This window comes from Glycine soja, chromosome 3 (assembly GCF_004193775.1).
Source record: "Glycine soja cultivar W05 chromosome 3, ASM419377v2, whole genome shotgun sequence".
Taxonomy (NCBI): domain Eukaryota; kingdom Viridiplantae; phylum Streptophyta; class Magnoliopsida; order Fabales; family Fabaceae; genus Glycine; species Glycine soja.
This window is the reverse complement of record NC_041004.1, coordinates 47,222,874-47,245,489: the sequence shown is the minus strand read 5'-3', so window position 1 is coordinate 47,245,489 and position 22,616 is coordinate 47,222,874. Positions and strand designations below refer to the sequence as shown.

General features: G+C 28.2%; 2 protein-coding genes across 4 annotated transcripts; one reads left to right on the top strand and one right to left on the bottom strand.

The window, feature by feature from the left end:
• Positions 1 to 2,539: 2,539 nt before the first annotated feature.
• Positions 2,540 to 4,630, bottom strand: LOC114407816 (dof zinc finger protein DOF2.5-like). 3 transcript variants are annotated; one of them, XM_028371075.1, is made up of 2 exons: positions 4,486 to 4,630; positions 2,540 to 3,827 (listed from the first exon to the last, which is right to left on the bottom strand). In XM_028371075.1, exon 2 carries the CDS (start codon positions 3,792 to 3,794, stop codon positions 3,021 to 3,023), a length of 774 nt encoding a protein of 257 aa, XP_028226876.1. In that variant the 5' UTR covers positions 3,795 to 3,827; positions 4,486 to 4,630; the 3' UTR covers positions 2,540 to 3,020. The 3 variants fall into 3 exon arrangements, with proteins under 3 accessions (XP_028226876.1, XP_028226875.1, XP_028226874.1); XM_028371074.1 differs by having other exon boundaries at positions 2,540 to 3,806; XM_028371073.1 differs by lacking the exon at positions 4,486 to 4,630 and adding an exon at positions 4,326 to 4,479 and having other exon boundaries at positions 2,540 to 3,806.
• A 15,149-nt stretch (positions 4,631 to 19,779) lies between these two features.
• LOC114407817 (transcription factor MYB8-like) lies at positions 19,780 to 21,957 on the top strand. Its single transcript, XM_028371076.1, has 2 exons — positions 19,780 to 20,151; positions 21,097 to 21,957. Exons 1-2 carry the CDS (start codon positions 20,019 to 20,021, stop codon positions 21,801 to 21,803), a joined length of 840 nt encoding a protein of 279 aa, XP_028226877.1. The 5' UTR covers positions 19,780 to 20,018; the 3' UTR covers positions 21,804 to 21,957.
• The last annotated feature ends 659 nt before the right edge of the window (positions 21,958 to 22,616 follow it).

Here is a 22,616-nt window from a genome sequence, read left to right as displayed (position 1 = left end):
AAATTAATTTGTTGACAGACTAATCAGATTATAATTTTTTCTTTGAAGATTTAATATATTGACAATTTAAATGATGTGCTAATACAGTAACACATAACGCTGAGGACTAAATTAATAGGTTTTTTTCTTCTTGTTAATTTTAAGTGAGACTTACAAATTTTTTAAAAACTTATAAATATAGTTCAAGCTGCATCAAAAAATATATATAGTTCAAAAGTAGTTATTATTTAAACAAAATTAATTGCTTGAAACTCGCTTCTAAGTTATCGTTTCTAAATACGTCAATATTTTAATACAATTCATTCTAAAAATTAATGCTTTAATATAAATGACTTTGAAATAATAAATTCTACTAAAATCTAACTGAAATAGTTTATTGTTAAGTCTTTACTCGGACTCAGTTTTTTTTTTAAAAAAAAGTTATAAGAACACATTCAACTTAATCGGTAATGATGAATTAATTCATCGGCGAACCACGACTAACATCTATATTTGGGCCGAGCCTAGAAATGCATTCCGGATAGTAAAATACAAAATTGCTTTGGTACTTTCTAGTTAAATACTATTCCGAAACTAAATATAAGCAAAAAAAAAAAAGACTTAAAATATAAATAAATACTAACTAATTTTTATCTCATTTAATGATATTATTTATATTATATTTTTCATTTAATAAAATCTTGTTTCTCGTTAATCATTTATTCATATTTTACCAGCATTACTATGAAGGTATTTTAGGACAAAAAATTTGCTTATATTTAGATTTGGAGGGAGTATGCAATAATTCTAACTAGGTGTGTTATAAGAATTTATATAACAATTCATACTATAAATTATATCATAATATCATTTTTCTATTTCTCTCTTTCATATCATTCAATCATTCATCACCTCTTAATCTTATGCTTCTTTTTTCTTCAACTTCTCATTATTGTGTAATTTATTATACAAATAATATTTCTCAAGTTTAAACATTTTTTTATGCAACAATTCTAAATAACATTAATTTCAGAGTATTGGGATTAATTAAACGTTTTGAGCATTTCAAAGGGATATTTACACTTTTCAAGTAAAGAAACAAAAAACCAATATTAGTATTAATATCCACTCTTTTTTATCTCAAATATACTTACTTATGCTTGTTAAGAAAGTTGGTTAGAATCATTGAATAATATCAATTTAATTTACAACACAAGTCATTTTTTAAAATTGTCTTTCATTGGAACTTAATATCAACAATAATAAAAGAGATTCATTGAAAACAAAAACTTAATTAAATGATAAGTATTTTAAGAATAGTCTCATTATTAGTTAAATTTTATTTATATTTAAGAACAAAAAATGAATTTTTTTCACTATCATGATATTAGTATGAAACATATATTGTTGTGGGTGATAATTAATATTCGTTAAAAACTATTAAAGCATATAAAATAAATATTTATTTCCCAACATAATCTATTCTATTTTATATATCTAAGGTCAACTCTCACAATATTTTACCTCTCCAATTACTCTCTCTTGACAGTTGGGTTAGGTTTTCTTTTTTCCTCCTTGTTTTCTTCTACTTTTCTTGCAAAAAATTATGTCAGTTTTAAAAATGTTATATTTTCTTTTTGAGTTAGTTTAATTTATTAAATAGTGAAACATAAATTAGTGTGAGGATTTGATCTCCACAATTGATTTTGTTCTTTTTTTCATTTTTGTTTTCCTTCTCTTATAAGGTCTATTATAACTTCTATCAAGGGTAAAAAAAAAAAAAAAATCTGTGAACAATGTAGAAAGAACATTTTGATTTTCAAAGATATTCGTACACCCCAAAAGGAGAAATCAGTAAGGAGACTATGGTACAATAAGAGAGACATAAACGTTTACAAAAGTTGCTTTGTCTGCTAATAGAACTTACTGAAAGTGAAAATCATAACTGATGATGGCGAAAAACTAATAGTTAATTAATCGTCGACATGTGAAGGCATTGACCTATGTGAGTGAAATGATTTCCACTTGACCCAAGGGAATGTTTGCGGGTCCCAGGCTGCCAAATACCGAAAGAAGGTGGGGCCCTTAAGAATTTTCTTTATTCTATGCACATTGTAATACTATAATAATTAAATTCAGCTAATGGATGACACGGGACATCACAGGTCATGGAATGAAGGATATGTCATGAATCTTCCTATTAAAATAACCAGCAAGTGGTTGTCCATTGTATTAGGTTAATTAGTGTTTGGTCGGGGCAGGTAACCAAGTTTTCAAGATTAATTTGCACAATTTGTTAAATATCTATTGTCCCTTGCTGCTCAAATGCATACGTTAATTAACAAATGTAATTTGCAATTCAACCTTGCATTGCTAGTGTATATGACGTCCAGATCAGCTAAAATACTCCTTTTCAGTTTTGTTTTGATGTTATATTCTTCCGAATAATTCCACCAAGTGCTTCTTTCATAGTTGGAAGAATCTCGGATGTGGTCATTTAGATATCAAAGCTGACAAACCCACTAATTTTTGCATAGATCGACATAGATAGAAATTTTTGTAATAGGAAAGAACACACAAACCAATCCAATACATGTATAATTATGGTTACAAACTTGAATATCTGACTCTTTCCTTAATCATCAAAAGTCATTTTGTACCAAATCTTTGAAAGCATGCATACATCAATAAAGGTGATCGATAGATATGTATCTACTCCTTGACAGAAGAATTCATGAATACAGGTCATTGCATTGCATGACTTGGACAAAAGCAGACCCTATATTCACCTCTTCTTCTATCTCTCTCTCTCTAAACATATTAAAAATAACCAAGATGAGCTGTAAAATCCTCACATTGCTCGAATAGAAATGTAATAATAATAATAATGTATACAAAATAGAGTAACCATGTGTATCCTATTGTTAGTGATCTGAACAACTTCAAGCGGATAGATAGAAACAGTGAAGAGAAAGAAAACAATGCAGGTTGATATTTATGTTCTCCCAATATTTCTTTTCTTTCCTTACCATGAAGACCCTTCACCAACCAGTCCAATATCCAGTTGAATTATTTCCTTGTTCTTTATTGTGTTCCACTTCAAGACCTGCAGAAAGGTGCTTGATGTCTCCAAAAGGGAACAAAAGCCTCCCTCCACCATTCTCTTGAACCCCATATGATCTATTTCCAAATCCATCATCAACTGAAAAGCTAAGGTTTGGTTTAATTTCCTGCATGGGATAGCCAGGTGTATAAAGGGAATGATCTGAGCCTGACATCAAGGAATTAGGAGCATAAGGATTCAAACCCCTAGAATCCATGCCAGACCGTAGTAGCTCAACTGCAGAAGAAGGGCTATGGCTATGGTGGTGACTATGATGACTAGTACTGTGATCACCACCAATTTCAAGTTTTGGCATCTCAACATACGGAGACGTGCCATGATGATACTTGTCCATAGCTGCAGGAAAAGCCAGATTAAGGTCATGGACTCCTTGCATTTTAGGGTTTTGGGAAGAAATGGCTGAGACTGATGAGAGGCTAATTGGTGGATTCAAGTCAGGAACCTTTGATGAGGTGACCCTCTTGTTTTTCCTAGAGCCACCTCCAACGGGAACGTTTCTCAGAGACCCTCCTTCTGTCCAATACCTTCTACAAGTCTTGCAGAAGTATCTTGGCTGTGTGAGGCTGTAGTTGTTGTAATAACAGAACTTTGTGTTGGTTGAACTGCACCTTGGACAATTCAATTGTTCTTGGGGTCTTGCTTTCTTCTCTGTCACTGGCCTTGTGCATGAATTCGGACCTATATCTTCCATGGATCTCACCAGCTAATCCAACCCCAAAAGAGGCTATAATTACGTAATGTTCACATGTACGTGATAAGAATTCACACAGATAAAAATTAAAATTTCAAGACCATGCATATGACTTGGTAATAATTAACTTCATTACGCGAACAGATTAAGGAGGTAATTTACAAGACAGTCAAAACAAGAGGAATGAGTAAACTTTAAGAATCAACAATAATAACAAATCAATAATTAATCCTTTTCTTTTTCCTGTTATATATTTGATAATAATCATCACACGAGCAAGAAGGTAATTAAAGAGTAAAAGTTAAAGCTGTGGCAGTGCTTTTTGTGTTTAGGATCATGATCATTAATTTTTTTGGTACAAAAGGAGAAGATAGGAGACCAATATACGGTGGATCGAGTTTTCTACTATATTTGCCACGAATATCATATATATCCTTGATATAGCTAGAAAATTAAAACAAAGATACAAACAAATCTTAAATCTAGTGGAACTTCATATTTGTGTCAGCTTTTAAACAAACCAAACCAAACCTCAGAATGAACAGCTCGGAATTTGTGCATCAAAGAAAAGACAAGAGAAAAAAATCGAACACCATGTTTGCCCAGTGAGCGGTAGTAGCCATGCATGAATATTTCGGAGAAGAAAAGACAGTCAAAAGCAACAAAGATGGATATGTGAGAGAGAACTCACCTTGTTTGTCTGCAGCTGCTCTTTAGTGCAAGAAAGAATGTTTTAGTTCGTTTGTGGAATGGCTTTATCTGCTGGCTTATTACTTTATGAATGATGCAAAGAAAAAAAGAAAGTTTGAAAAGAAATGTGTCAGTTTTGACTATACTTGCAATTCATCTTAATTAATGATGTTTTTGCCTTTAGGACTCCCTCTGTATTAATTTAATTGTCTCCAAATGCCTTTTTATTTCCTATTACTAATTCCAATTTGATTTCTTTTTGTCTGCTTTTGTTCTGTGTGGTGGAATAATGAGTGTGTGGCTAGCTAGTGTGGACATGTGGGTGGATTTTTCCTTTTTTAACGATGTAGACTCTTCACTAATGTTTCATTTGTCAAACCTTCTTTTTCTCTAATCAAGGACCTTTCATTAGATGTGATTTTTTAGGTTCATGAGAGAGATTAATGTATTTGAATGCTTTGATTCATGTCTTTCTTTAATTATCAAAGATGCTTTTGCTGCAATTAATAAACTTTCCCCGTGTTTTCAGCATTATATATATACTAGGGCTTGCTTATAAAGCAATCAAACAAATTCAATTCTCTTTTCTTCTTGCTATAGTGATTCGTCGGCTTCATTTTTCTTCAATTTATTTATGCTATATATATATATAGCTTGTAAACTGTTTGTGCTAGAAATAACTTTTCAAATGCTTAATTTCATGGTGATTAACTAGACAACTTCTCTAGCCTGGCCAAACAGCAAAAAAATGTGCTGAAACAGCAGTTCCGAACTTAGATTAACAACCTAGCTAGAAAGGTGATACACGTGATGTAAGCTATAATTTATTAATTACAGATCTACTTTAATTTTATATTTAACTGCAGTGCCTGAATCCTTGTGTTTTCCTGGAAAAAAATTAAACGAGAAATGAACTATTTTGTCAAAATGTCGATTTAGAAAAATAAACATAAGCAGCAAAGCTAACGTAATATATGCTTCATTATTTATATTTTATTTTATACTCGCTTAATGTATTTTTTTTTTATCATCCTTCCTTTTTATTACATTTCCTAATTTTTCCTCTTAAAAGGGTCTAATAAATAAGACATTATCATTATTATTCAACGTAACATATATGTTTAGTCTACACTATGCATAAATTAAAGCTATCGTATCATTCGGGCCGTTGGTAGAGTCCTAACATGATGGTAAATAAAACAATTTTAGGAATTCTATTATCTTATTCTAATTTGTGCTAACTTTCTAAAAAAAATTGAAAAAAGAATACACGTATTTCCTTAAATGAATTCAACTGGACATGCCCAAAGAGTTTCGAAGTGTCTTGGAGGAAAATAATTCATTTTTGTCTGCACTCTACGCTTTATCAACTCCGGGTTCCCCACATCATGTCTTAGCCTCTCTTAGATATCTTTTGTAAACAACTATCCCTCTAAGATAAAGGAAAAGGTTTGATTTTTATTCACTGTAAAAGTTTTACACTATTAATTAATAAAAATAATTATTACAAAAATTAATAGTTTTATATCTGACAATGTTCGCACGTAATTAAATAATAATATAAAAATAATTTGCACCACTAATGCATACAGTATTTATTTAAATAAAAACACTAAATTTTAGTATTTATTGGAGAGAAGACAAAAAAAGAGTAAATTTGTTTTTTATGGGACTCAATAAGAACTTTTCCGCCAAAATTACAAAATGGGGGAGGGGAGTGGAGATCTTTTTTAAAAAAAATTATTAAATTAATTTTTATCACATAAAAAATAAAAAATAGAGTAAATTTTGTTTTTAATTTTTAATTAATATAAAATAAGTGTCAGGTTCCCCATCTAATGTAAATCAATTGGAAATATATTTTTATTTATTTTATGAAAAGAATATATTAATATATTATATTTTAAGAGTATTTTCATTAATAAATATTCCATAATTTACCAAAATATTTATTCAAATTAAATATTAAGCTGGCCATTTCTATTTGTCTTTCAAAAAATATATATTGGTAAGTTACTCCTTTAAAATTATTCAATCATCCTAAATTCTGATTTATTATTATATTTCTTATAAAAACAAGTAAGGTTATACTAACTAATTTATTATCCCACCACACAAACACATATAAGAGACAAGATACAGATGCCGCTCATAATATTATTTCAGACAATCAAAATTATGGTCAATCTTAAGTGTAAACATGTTATTGAATATATGCATGTGATGTGAGTTCCTACCAAAAAAAGGTGTACCACCCATGTTTTAGACACTCATGATATCCCGTACCTAACGAGTAACGACCACAATTAGATTAAATCTATGTTTGAAGGAAAAATATATTTAGGCATTAATTATGCTATTTTACATTTAATATTGAGATAAAAGAGAGACATGTATAAATATAATAGGTTATATCATATGATAGAAAAACAAAAAGTATTGATAAAATATTTAAAATGATAGGATATTCAAATATCATGCTTGACAAATCTATTTGAGAGTGAATGGAGACAACTGTTCCTCCTACATTTTTATTTATTCTTTATATAATATATATGTGTAATTATAAATTATTTATAAATTTAAAATACATTTAAAAATTAAGTTGTAATATCAGTTTTTCCACTAATTTATATTTTCTGTCTTGTCTCATATATAAGAATATATATATATATATATATATATATATATATATATATATATATATATATTAAACATAAAAAAACTTAAGTAATTTTATCTTATTTAATATCATTATCTTTAAAATACCCTTCATAGGCTTTAGTTTCAATGATTTTTTTATTCATAATATTAAATTTTAATAAAGGATAAATTAGAAGAAAATATTAATTTTTAATTAAGATTTGTGTAATTATAGGTGCTTAACTAACTTTTTTGGTTAACGTGAATTAATTTTTCTTTTATATTTGAAACCGGGAAAAAAAGTATGTAAATATTATAGATCCGTGACTATGGTTGAGTTTGAATTATGATGAGAATTTATAGAGGGTACGTATCAAAACTTATTTTTAGATAATGTACTTTAGTGTATCTTTTGCCCTTAACCTTAAGATGCTTTGGTTGTAAAAATAAAAATTAATAAAAAACCTTAAGATGCTTTTGCGAGGGGCTAAATAATACCTTAAACATGGACTAAGCATAACATCAAATTACCTCACATTAAACAACTGTTAGATATATGCTACTATTTATAGTTTAGGATACTTTTAATGCTCTCATATATAATAAGAAAAGTATATTTAAGATTTAATTCAAAGCTTATTGCTCGATAACAATTGGGCATATTAATGGTTACAGAGTAAAAAAAAAAACAGAATTATTTTATGTAATAAATCATTTTTATATTTTTAATATGATAAATTATTTTCAAAATAATTAAGAATCTATATTTTTAAAACCATTTATTGATGCATAAGTTAGAAAATTTGTTACAGTATTATTTTAAAACCATTTATTGAAATAAATTTCACTGAGCAATGCCAAGATTTAAATTAAATTCACGCACACAAGACGTTATCATACTATGCCGATTCTTCAAATTTGGTTTGACAAATTTTAAGTAGGTACATTTAGAGGACATGTGTATGTATCTGACCACCAAACCGTGTGAATTTTTCTGTGCTGCGCGCAGTATTGCCATGTGAATTTGAATTTGATGACTACATACATTTTCTGTGAAAAAGATTAATAAGAAAAACGCGCTCTACGGAACTTAAAACGAGAGGAAATGTGTGATTTCTATTTAGAATGTTTTGGAATTACACAATATGCTTGAAAATCTGTCTTATAAGGCGGTTACGAATTTGCTCACATTATTCTATAATTTTGAATCTGTTCTTCGTATACCTACTGTTTATGTGAAAACAATAGACCCATACGACGTATGAATAAATCAAAAGCCAGAAAACAATAAATGACTTGTTGATCGGTTTCATTTAGCAATTGCATGTGTAATAAGAACACTGCCAATAGCTAATAAAAACTACCAAATCACAGCGATATTTTACATTCTTTTTTTTTTTTTTTTTTGAAAGGTAGAAATCTTATTTCATTTTAGATATAAGAGTAGTATAAGTATAATGAGGAACACAATCAAAACTATGATTGCTAACATATAATTTTGACATCCTAACAAGTGTATGAGTGACCTGATTAACTTGAGTACTCCTAATAAATTCACCATGGAATTAGATAAACTAGTGAAGTTCTGTTTATACAAATTTATGTAGTCAATAACTCCAATTTTAGATACTTAAATTCTACATCATCCAACTCTCCTTTTGTATCACTCACTTTTAGTCTTTAAAGAATTTAATTAAAATGAATTCATCATTTAATCACAAATAATAATTTATAAAAAATTTATTAACTTTTATAATAATTGTTTTAAAATTTCTTATTTATATTGTCTTTTTACTTGATTAACAATATTAAATTTACACCAACCATACATATGTATTAAACTGTTTTTTTTATTATATCATTTATTACACTTATAAATATCTTCACTAATTTTTTCGTGTATCTCACTTTTTCTTTGAGGATGACTATACCATATAAGGAAATATGTCTAAACATAATTTATGTATAATTGTATTATAATTTTTACCAAGAACTGAAGAACATATATATTGAGAGTTTCTTACCTCATCTATAATAATACAAAGAAAAAACCATCAGCCACTGCCACAAATCCTAATTAATGTTCTATTTTATGCAGTATGGCCAACTCTTTTCTTCTTTTTTATTTATTTAACGTTTATACTTTAGCCTCTCTCTTTTTATTCTCTTTCTCTCTATGCAGAGACCACTGCCTAGTTTTTTATATATAAAAAATAAGAAAGTGATACATATGTAAACAATATATTACATTTAGGTTAATAAATATATTTTTACTCCTCATTTTTACGATAAAATTGATATAATCCCTGTATTTTAGCTTGATCAATCTGGTCTTGAATTGAACTTAAAAGAAAACAATGGTTTTTATCTTTCATGAAGATAATTTTCATCATGAAAAAGACAAAAATCACTACTTTTGTTTATAAAGTTTAGAAATTAAATTGATTAAAGTGGAAGTTTTGAACTAAAATAAAGTTTCATGCAAAATACAGGGCTGATATTTTACCCCCCCCCCCCCCCCCCTTTTTTACTGAAGGCTGATATTTTAACCTAACATCTTTATTATAGTTTTAACACAAAGTCGTAAATTTTCCCGTATATTTTAATATGTGATCGATTTTTTCAATGGAATATACAACCGTTTTGAGACAACTGGTTTTAGAAGTCTAACTTTTTTTTTATCGAGGGTGAAACACAAATTCATAGCGTGGTGTTTGACATAAACATCCTGCAGAGTGTAGATAAGAAATTTAGGATTTATATTTTAGTAAAGCCATACCGAATTTTTAATTAATTACATAATTGGAGAAATCTATCAAATCGTTCCATAATTATGATAGAAGAAATTTTGGTTTAAACTTCATTGCTGATATATATCGGTCTTGTAAGTTAATAATTCATATATAGCTTATTGTAAAGAAAATAATAAAAATTATATTAAAAATTATGATAAATATATTAATATTTTTAATTTACTAACTAATGTTTATTACTGGTTAATAATTAATTTCTATAATAATATATTGCAAAACACTGGTGATGTGTTACTCTTTCGGTCTTTGTTCATGATGGTCGAGAAAACTAATAATTTTGCATCCTAAAATCAGCTACAACGTTGCTTTATATGCTATGATTGTGTTTCTTCCTAATCCACGGCGATGGCATTATTGTGACAGAGAGAGATAATTCCAAAAACAAAAGCAAAAGGAAAGATGATAGAAGTTTTCAATAGCCGACAAGAGGCGACAAAAAGAGGCCAGAGCGGGTCCTGAATAATGCAGAACGAGATGGAGAAAAACAAAGGCATTAATTTTTAATTAAATTTATAATCTTATTAAATAGTATATGATTAAAAGTCGATTTATACTAACTTAAGATTAGTGTCTCAACTTCATCCCCTCGTGGGTTTTATTTTGAAGCTTTCGTTTGGGACCTAAGCCCCTTTCCTTCATAAAAAATTAATATTTTTAATAACTTTATATAAATTATGAATTTTAATTTAAAATTAAGTTATAATTATATATTGTTACAGTTATTAGCATCACATTTTATAAAAAAATATAATTAAATATAAATATTTTTTCACATGTTATAAATGCATTATCTTAATTTTTATGCACACTAATAAAGTAGTATTAAATAATTTAATATTGATTTAAAATTTTATAAAAAAATGATATAAAGTATTAACTTTAGTTAATAAATAAATTTCAAAATAAATTTATCTAATAAAAGATGTAAAAGTGACTTGACTTGATGAGTTTTTTTTAAGAGACTTGATGACTTCTAAATATATTAGACTAATATAATATCTGAGTTATGATGGGTGGGAAGGTGTGTCACTTTCTCACGCGACTTTTAGTTGTGATGGCAACAGCAATTGGTTTTTTAAAATGAGAAACAAAACCACAGAATCTTAGTCATTATTTTGATTTGGATTAATGCCTGATGCCTCTCCCTTGATGCTGACGATTTATTTAATTCCTGGTAGTATTTTACATGTTTTGTTGGTAATTTGGCACAGTAGACGACGATAAAAAGTACAATTAAGCTTAAAAAATGATATAAAGGTTAAAGTGATTTTTTTTTAAAATTTAGGAAATTAAATTGAAATAATTTTCTTCTTTGTAGAGTGTAATGATGCCATAATCTAATAATATAGGAGAAGAATAATATATTTTTTTAGCTCAAATTAACAAATCAACAACTTTTGTTGTTTGCAATTTTAATTATATATGTCAATAACAATATTTGAAACGTAAGATTTGGTTTAAAGTATCCGAACTTCTCTAGTCCTTGATTCCTAGTTCTGTTTCTCAAATACTTCATTGGATGCTACTGTAACTAGCTTGTTTCCAAAGTCTACAGTTTTTTGCCTCACTTATCCAACATGTTACAACTTACGTGTATCACTTCCGAATTTTATTCCCTCATAAAGTCCTTATTGTGATGGGATTTTGCCATTATCAATTGAGTAAGGACATATTACGTACTGAATTTCCGATGAGAAATTATTGGTGTTGATATATTTTTTTCAGCAATAAAATAGTGATATCAATATAAAAAGGCATCAGAAATGTCATAGGACATTCAAATCATAATTGTACCAGAAACTCAAATACCGACAGCAAGTCAAGTTGAGATGGTTATGTGTTGATATATTATTCCTTGCCCGAGAAAGCTTGGGCTTTTCCTTGGACTGGGTTTGATTATTTGAATTTTTGGGTCTACCAGTCCATGAACGAAAACAACCAAACCAACATACACTAGGCCCAACAGAAAGCCCACCATACAAAAATAAAACAATGGCAAAGATACAGAAATAAACAAACAAGGCATGCTTACTAGCTAGTTACTATTTTTCATTTATTTTAATTACTAAAAGTATTATATATTTTCTATTAGATACTGAAACTTATTATACATTTGAGTTTTATATTAATTGTGTAGGATATGAATATTCATGGAATTTTAAAAGAAATTACCATTTCAATATTATATATACATCAAAACCATATAGTATATATAATTATTTACATATTTAGCAACAAAAAGTAGCTTTATATTTAATGTAGTTTATTTAAATTAATTATAAAAAATATTTACGTTTAACATTTTTTGAGTGACTTTCTTATTTAAATTAATATATTTAATGTAGTTACTATTTTGTATAATTTAAATGTTGAGTATAAAAAATATAAATTTAAATATATATTATAAATAATATAGAATTTTGAGTGACTTTCTTATTTCTGTGTTAAAATGATTAAATGTATTATATATACTGAAATTTAATTGTTATTGTAAAGAATTGATAAAATAATTAAATCATTTTACAATGATATTCTAAATAAAAATAAATTGATATTTTCATAATATTTTAAGTTTATAGACAATACTTTCATTTGAATAATGTAAATTATAAAAACAGTCAAATTAAAAAATTATAAAAATAAAATGCTTTAAATAATGAGAATTATAATAATAATTATAAACCCTAAACTTCAAGTTTAACAAATATAACGCATGTGATGAATGATGAATGGATGCTAAAAAGAAAGAAATGTATAAGAGTGGTATAAAAGAAAATACATGCACATGAGTAGTGAAGAATTTTCAAATATAATATGGGACTTAGTAGTATATACACAAAGTTTTTCCTTTACAACTCGATACTTGGCAAAACTTTTCATTAAATGGTTTTCAAGTGTGTGTTATATCAAAAACATTATCATACCTACTAGAACTTGAATTATTAAATAAATATTTTCACAGAAAAATGTTCTATCGTAAGAAAGATATGTATAATTAAACACGATAGAATAAAAAAATAAGTTAAAATATAATTGATTTATAATTAAAAACTTTTGTGAATACTTAAAATAATTTCCCGTATTTAAATTTAAAGAAGTTCTAAAAAATGACAAGTGTTATTCTTTTAGGGAAGAGTAGAATATTAAGATATTAAATGACCGTCAAAAGAGTGTAGTTTAATTTAATATGCAGAAATGAATAAGTTTCGAAAAGAAAACACCATAAATAAAAATAGGATTAAAAAGTGTAAATAATGCATGGGGCTGCCTTATCTGTAAACAATAAGAGCAGCCCTCATAGATTCCCTTGATACGTAAAGCAGCTTCTTGCTAGAAAATGGTTTCCAGATGTTTAAATTGCCCGTTCAATGTACGTAGCTATCCCTGATCCCATTGGTAATTAAGGAATAAAAAACGATGATGCTACAGAAGTATTTAGTTATAAATATACTATATATCCTTTGAAAAACCCAAGACCATGTGCAGCAAAGAATTAATAGAATAATCAAGCGTGTACATACAAATTAAACATCTTATGCATAAAAATGACAGTATATGAACAGCCCAAGTCTTATACAAAACGGAGCTTATTTTATTTCATATGCAGTACAAAACTTCTTACTTGATTTTCTCATATAGTCTAGTTATTTGTGTGAGTGTGTTATATATTATCGGGGTTTTATAAACTATTAATGTACGTAAAATGAAGTTGATTGATTCCACATGCACGTGTCTTGTAAATTTTTAAGGAAAAAAACAGAGAGAAATTGATGGTCATGTGACTGAGTACAGTTATGGGTGTGTTCAAGCTTGGGTGCATATAGCGTATGCGTTATGCGTGGTCCTTTGCCTAAGAAAACTAATGATCACATAGTAACCCAGAATGCCTGCTGTAGCACGTATGAAAGACTCATTTATCACGAGCACACGATGCCTGGTACTGCAAATGATTGAGTAAAGAACTCCATGTGTGTTTTGTCGGAAGAGCTTAAACGGAAAGAAGAAAATATATAATTTTTTTTATATATTTTAGAAACAGGAAGTTTGTGTCTGGTGTATCTCTTTGGAGTACTCCTAGTACTCTTGCTGGTAATAAAATTCTGGTTTTACAGATCAAAAAATAGAGTTTAACCATTAGCAGATCGACAACCTCAGTCCACGGCCAAGAAAGAAATTTAAACAATCCTAGCAGAGAGGACACGCCAAAAATAATTCATTTCTAAAGGCTATTCGATTGCACGTCAACCACGAATCAATCACGGTGTATGATGTACCATCTATTCTTATTTTAATTTGTTATAATATATATATATATATATATATATATATATATATATATATATTAATCTAACCCTAATAATTAACATGTAATCAAAGATTTTTTTAACACCGTATTGATTACACTAGTATGGAAAGAGAAAAGATATAACTACACTTGTGTGAAAATTTTATCACTCATTTTTTTTTCCAATATCTCATGGCTGAAAATCATAGACGACTCTGAAGAAATAGAATATCAATTAAAATTAAAGAACAATTTCTCTCTACTCTATTCACATAGTCGGAAATTAAACCTATGTGATATATCTAAAGAACATAAACTATTTATCACTTGAGTTACACTTGGTGAGTATTGTACCACTCGTTCTCCTTCTCAATCTTTATGTCAAAACTTATAGCTACACTTTTTTTTACTGCAACTTATAACTACACTTATAAATTATGGACTATATTATTTTGTAATCAAATTTAACCCTACAAATATTTTAGTGCAAATTTAAACAATAACGTTTTCAGAGTACCGGTTCATTAAGTGCAGGATTAATTTACCTCCTAAAAATTATGGCATACATTATATTATATATCTTTTTTATCCATATAAGAATTTATAAGATTCATATATTCTATTTAATCAATTGAATTAAATTTTATTAATATGCATTATATTATATATGATGATGACTTTTGTTGGCACAACACTTTCCGGTCTGGATTGTGGATACTTAAATTTGAATGAGATGAATTAAGTTTATGATTAAACTTATGAAATCAAAAATAAAAAAGTACCCGTTAATGCTTGTGCACTTGAACCATTATCTTGTCAATCAAGACCGTTAACACGATGCAGCTTACAAAGTTATGAAGTACATGAACTTTCTAAAGCTAACATTAATATGGAAAATAAAGTCTCTGCATATAAAAAATATTAATATGGTATAGCCACATTAATTGGTAAGATTCAATATGAAACTTTCCCAAGAATTAATGACACGAGGCTAAGTCAAAGGGTTAATACGGTGCTTTAAAATTTTAGGCTATTGGTAAGATTCAATATGAAACTTTCCCAAGAATTAATGACACGAGGCTAAGTCAAAGGGTTAATACGGTGCTTTAAAATTTTATTATAATGAATGAGAATAATTTATTTAATCAAAAAATTTGTATTCAATTTCTATCATATATAAAATTATCTTGAATTAGCGATAATCATATACCGCGAATGAAATTAATGATTGATTTAATAAGTTGAAAAACATTCATCATCTCCAAGCTATACAATAATAAAGCAAAAAGATGGAATTATCTGTTTAACCCTTATGGATAGCTACCTTACAAAAAAACAAGAAGACCCTTCACAGTAAATTGGCTTCAATCCATGTATCTTAATTGTGCTCTATATTGTCAACTACATATCCATCAATACAATAACGTATTTCTTTCATTTTATCAATGAATGGAGGGAGGTTTTCAAAATAACCACGTGGAAGAGAAGAGACCGTACCCAAACGAGAAAATAGTTTTGTCAACATGTCTTCTCATAAGCTATGAACTAGAAAATAGTTTTGTCAACTATGACATGAACAAGGGTCGGGTCACTTTATAACATGATCGAAAAAAAATACGTGGCTTCATTTTCATCATACTACAATGTTAGGTGTGAAGCTTGTTTAACCCTTGTCTGTGATGTAACTATGTGACAACTAGTCAGAACTCAGAACGTGCCTTACTTGCTCAGTGGGAAAGAGTTGAATATTACTTGTTTGAAACGCAGTTCTTGGTTCTCTCAATTCGAAATTTAACGTTGCACGTTTCAACGGTTGGACCACGACTAAGTTTTCGACTTTATCACGTATATAGACACCCCCTCACGTAAAATTTCACCTTTCTACTTATAAAGGTATGCGTTGAAAAATGCTTGAAATTTTGTATCTAATTAATTTTATTATTTCACAAGTAACTAAAGATCCTGCTGAGACGATCTAAGATTTAAATTTCAGTTTATTACATCTAACATTCTTAATTTATTTATCATCGATCCAAAAATAAAGTATATTCATATTAAAAAGATCTGACATTTATTTTCAATTGCATAATATTATTAATGTATTAACATTAATTAATACTGAAACTCTTGTAATCGCAACGTAAACATTTAAGAGATATAATGCATCACGCCAATAGAAACTGGGTTATTGATCCCATTTGATATAGTTGTGCCCCAACAAACTTGTGCCTGAACAATGATTCAAAATTATAATCTCCGTTAACTCTTTTTTCGGTGAATGCTAGTCTCCGTTAACTGGTAATAGTGTGTTGAAGATGACAGATTCATCTATTTATTTAATTTGGAATTCATCGTAATGACATTGTTTGTGGAGAAAGTTATAAATGTCTACACAACCTTCAACAAAAGAAAAGCCTGACAATCGGCAGAAAAAAAAGTAAAATAATCTCAAGAGCTTGTTTGATTTTTTTTTTTTTAACGTGGGCTTGTAGAGGACAATAATCTTACAGGTTAGTGTATGATAAATATGAGGGCGAAGGAGACACAGATAAGCTTGGAATTAAGAAAGAAAGAAAAAAGAATTTGGAGGAGAGCAGAAAAAAATGAATTGAAGAGTAGAAGAGGAAAAAGATGTGCCGCTGATTATAAGACATGTTACAATGATCATGACTTGAACGGACAATTAGTATTAACTCAGTATTTTTAAAATCATTCACTTTAAAAAAAAATCAAAACCAAAACAAAAATATTTCTAGAGATTAGAACTAAATTTACCACCAAGCTCGGAATTTTTCAGCTTATGTTAAATATTCAAAATAAGAGTTTTGTGGTCTAAATATATTAATCCTCTTTTATTAGAGTAAAATTATTTTCCATGAAAGATGCATGTAATTCTACAAACTAATTAATATTAGAACTGAATTTTGAAATATTTATAACAACAAAAAAATATTTAATGAATTACTAATTATAAGAATACAAATGATAGTGTTGAATTAATATTGGATTGTCATTGGTTAATTAATACAATAATAGATAATAATTACTTAATGACGACATGAATCAAAATGAGCCACTTTTAAAAGAGTAGGGATCTAAATCTAAAAAATAAAAATAAAATAAAATTTCAAAATATTCATAACAATTAAAAATATATTTAAGTTTAATGAAATTTTATTAAACTAATGCACGTAGAAAGCATCCGCACCTGGAGATAAGTGTCACATGACAATAATGAATGTGTGAAGTGTAATTTTTTTTAAGATAATGACGTGGATCGACAGAAATAATGATGTCAATATGGAACAACTGCAGTTAATTTGTCTTAATTTTGGGGGGAAAATTCAAAAAGAGAGTCATGCATGATAAAAAAAAATATATGGTGAAATTAAATATAATTTCTTAACAATATTGGAGCTAAAAAAAAATCAAAATTTTAATTAGTTTAGTTGATTAAGTAAATGTGTGTGGATTATTGTAAATTTTTAAAATTTATCTTAGATTCTTACAAAAAAAATGTTTATGTTATTTTTATGTTAACTGATGAAAAGACAGACATTTCGTATCTATTTGTATTTTTAATTTTTGATAAAATATACGAATTGCACTTGCTAATCACGAAATCTAGCCAAGTTGCTAATTAACTTTGTAATTATTGGGTTGAGATCGAATCCTTATATGCTATTTTTTATATGTCTTCTATACTCATTCTTAGTAATTACTAGTAGTAATATTTTCGTTAGCTATTTTTTTTTATCAATAATAAAAAGATATTCATTAAGATAGAGAATCAAGGGTACTAGGGGTACCCACCCATATAAAAGAGAGTATCCTTATGTATACATATATTAAAAGCGTATTAAATCCTAGCCCCTTCCCCCATCGAACAACGAACCCTCCATGTAGGAAAAAACATTTAATTATAAAAAATTCCAATGTACCTTTGTAGCCTTACAGACCCATCGCTGAAAAGACCCTGATCAAATAAGACACAATCCTGTTCAATTGGCCAGCAAATAAAACAAATATTGAAAGTTATTGGATGCTTTCATATGGTTGCAGCTATTAGTACTTATCTTAATTGTATAATAAATAACAAATCTTCATATCCTTTGCATTAGCAACAAGTCGGGGTTTTATTATTTTATTATCTTATATGACTATTTCCAGACTAGTACTCAGTAAAAAAGAAAAGTACAAAAATGAATTTTTCCAAGCGTGTTATTAAAATATTTATTCGTTAATTTATAACTACAATAGAGTCAGCAAAAGAATAATGGACTCTCTCCAACTCTTTTAAATATTGTAGTATTGAACTGAGTCAAGTAAATAGCCCAGTCTAATTATATTATTAGTTAAATACTGGGGACTATAACAACTCATTTGGTTTGCATATTTATTTAATAGTTAATACTAGCATAATTTAGAATTATTATACTGATCACAACATATATACAAGGCGCGGTCTACAAATTTTATATACTTAATTGGTTCTCTCTTGGTGATATGGTTTTCGGTGGGCCTTAATTTGCAGTTGCTTATAACCTTCCTATTTGAGGTTCTTTTGGTTTAACTTTAATTAAGATAGCAGGTTTTAAGGTTAGGGGATTACAAACAGTATACAGCATATATACTGTGTATACTGCATAGCTATAAAGACCTGGGCAAGGGAAATTTTTTGTATTTGCTTACCTCTTTGTACCTAAAGTTTTATAATACTTTTATTTGGCTGATAGAAAAAAAAACAAATTTTATATACTTACTAGAATCAGTTTAAGATGGCATCGACAATATATATATTACTTGTGAAAAGGATTTAATTGTATGTGTTATAGTTGAAAAATTAATCTCATTCCAAAAAATGTAAATACACTATAAGGAGACAAAAAATTATATGTTAAAAATCAAGTTGAATATTAATATTTAGATGTTAAAAATTTATTATTTTACACCACTTTTTAATTAAGTATTAGTAAAATAATACCCCCCATACATTTCTTTAACCGAAATGCAAAGTGTGAAAATAATGAAGAGATTTTGATGTGTAAATATTATTTCCCAATTACAATATAATATATAGCAATTAATTATAATGCTGCATAGATAGAAAAAAAAACTAGAAATTTGACATATATACATTTTCATCATTCAGAAAATTTTCGCTCCATATGTCCAATAGGTCCACGTCAAATCCTATCCCACTAACATAAATGCATGTAAAAGCATTAAAAGAAAGGCGGTTGAAAGACAGATAGAAGAAAGGTCGTTGAGTTTCGTGCACGGATCTATATTTACAACAAGAATAACATTACTCTATTTATACACTAATATAATATCACAACCTTCCAAATAAAACATATAACCATTTTTATAGTTTCTGGTAAAAGTATTTAATTGGAGATATAAGAAACGGTTTTGATAAATTATGTTTAAGAAAATAAAATAAAAATATTTTTATTTTTATTAAAGATATAAGTACGTAATCGTTAATATTATTAAAATATTAAATGTCGTAAACTTGTGATGGAGAATTATCAACATATATCTGCGGTGAGAAATAGGAACAGAGAATAGGCGATGCTGGCTGGCTGGGTTTCAAGTTTTAATATTAGTCAATATAAAATTCAACAACCATATACATCAATCAGTTTTGTCGTGATCAATTAGTAAATATTATTTTAAAGAAAGAAGAAACATGGTATTTAAAAGGAGGGCGAAGGTGTTGGAAACCTAATTAATTAAGGTGCTCGATCTGCTTCCTTCTGAGGTAGCTAGAGAACCTTCGATCTGAAGATGGGAAGAGCTCCTTGTTGCTCTAAAGTAGGGTTGCACAGAGGTCCATGGACTCCTCGAGAAGATGCATTGCTCACCAAGTATATTCAAGCTCATGGAAAAGGCCAGTGGAGATCACTACCAAAAACAGCTGGTAATAATAATTTGCTGACAATTCATTTCTTACCCCCTCTCTCTATATATATGATTCCTCCTCTTGATCACCTTTCCATGTATAATCTGCCTTCCTCATCTTCTGATCTCATATTATGCTCTTGTTTTTTTTTTTTGGTGTACATGTTCTTCATTTGTTTGTCCCTTCTTAATCAATCCTATATATCTTCGTATTTCTTTTTTTTTCTCTTTATTCTTTATTCTTATTTTTATTGTTGTCATCGTCTGACCTCCGTTATATAATATTTTGTGAGTTTGTGTAAACGGCATCTTTCTTTTCTCGTTACACCATTATATTTGATTGTCTTTATTGTATTAAATTTTATTTTTTAAACTTAATTTTTCAGATTACTTTATATCTTTTTTTATTCTTTTATCATATCATTTTTCACATTTATTATTATTATTATTCTCTCTATCTCTTCATATCTCTCTTTCAAAAGATTACTATTTTTATTATATGTACACATCTCATTATTTGAACGTATAAAATATCTCATTTTATGTATAATATTAATTATGTACTTGATAATATAATTTTTTATATTATCATTCCGTCCTTATAATAAAATTATTGATTTTATAGTAATTATTTTAAAAGTTAAATTGATAATAATTTCTTTCCATATATATAAATAAGAGTTAATAAAAATTAAACTCTTTATCTCTTATTTTTATTTTATAAATTATACATGCGTATCAAAAGTATTCGTGGGGCCAAGGTATCCCATGATAGCTGTCAAAAATTATATTTTCTAACGTTTTAATTCAAGTTGTCCCCCACCTTCAATCATCCGAGTTAATTACCTTGAACTTTATTTTACCTTGTCTGTAAACATGGTAAGTTTATAATAACTACACTGTCCTTTCGTTTTCTCTTTTAAGTAAGATAATGCTAATTAAACATGGTTGGTGCTTGGTGCAGGTCTTCTTAGATGCGGAAAAAGTTGCCGACTGAGATGGATGAACTATCTGAGACCTGATATAAAGAGAGGAAACATAACCCCAGAAGAAGATGATCTTATAATTAGAATGCATTCACTTTTAGGAAATAGATGGTCCCTCATCGCGGGAAGATTACCAGGACGAACAGATAATGAGATTAAGAACTACTGGAATACCCATCTCAGTAAGAAGCTGAGAAATCAAGGAACGGATCCAAATACACACGACAAGTTAACTGAGGCACCAGAGAAGAAGAAGGGCAGAAAGAAGAATAAGCAAAAGAGTACTGAGAATAACAAAGGGTCAGAGAAGACCTTAGTTTATCTACCAAAACCAATCAGGGTTAAGGCTTTATCGTCATGTATACCCAGAACGGATAGCACCTTAACCCTTGATTCGAATTCAGCTACTACTGCATCAACAAGCCAAGAGAAAGTTCAAAGCCCAGAAGCAGAAACAAAAGAGGTGAACATGGTTTGGGGGGTAAGTGACAATATTGGAGACAATGGTGGGATTGGAATATTCTTTGGTGAAGACCATGACCTAGTCAACAGTGCCTCTTACATGGAATGCTATTCTGATGATCATGATACGCTAGAAAAGCTCTATGAAGAGTACTTGCAGCTCTTGAATGTTGAGGAGAAACCAGATGAATTAGATTCTTTTGCTCAATCTTTATTGGTGTAAACGTACAAATAATGGTGAAAATATATGGTTGGAACAAATAAAACAAATTAAGTTTGCTCCTGCTAGCACGTGAACATATTGTATTATTTATTCCTCAGATTAGTATCATTTATTTAGAATATTTTTTAAATTTTAAATATTATTAATTTAACTATAACATTTGATTTATTTATTGATAAAGTTATAGTTAGATTTTAATTTTTTATTTTATTTTGAATCGGTCGTGTGATGATTATTAGTCTTGTCACTCATATAAATGTTTGTTTTCAGAGGTTTTTACTCTCGTTTAATGTGACTATAAACATTGTTTATCATTAGACAATTTTATTAAATATTGGTAAACCCTAATTGTTAAACAGAGGATAATATTCTTTCTCGCATATATTGTCAATTGTCTTCGTATTTTCTAACAACTATTGAACAAAGTTTAACCCTTCTCTGTTTTAAGGTACATCATTTTAATTAGTCTTCATTTTCTCAAAAAACTATAATGGAGCATATTATAATATCTATATTATTGCTATACGTATATGAATTTAATTTTTCTATTGAAGATTTGTTTATCTATATGTTTATATCCATTAAAAAAATCTATATGTTAATCTATTTTTTTTACTACTGCAATTATATGTGAGATATAAGTATATGAATTAAATTTTAATATACTACTAATGTGATATTTTTATAATCTAATAAGTATTACAAAAGTGAATAGTCAAGCTGGTCTAACTTACTAAAGTAAAAATGAAATTAAATAACTTCATCAAAGCTGATTGATGTGATTTTGTTATATGCTTAAAGTTGATTAGTTAC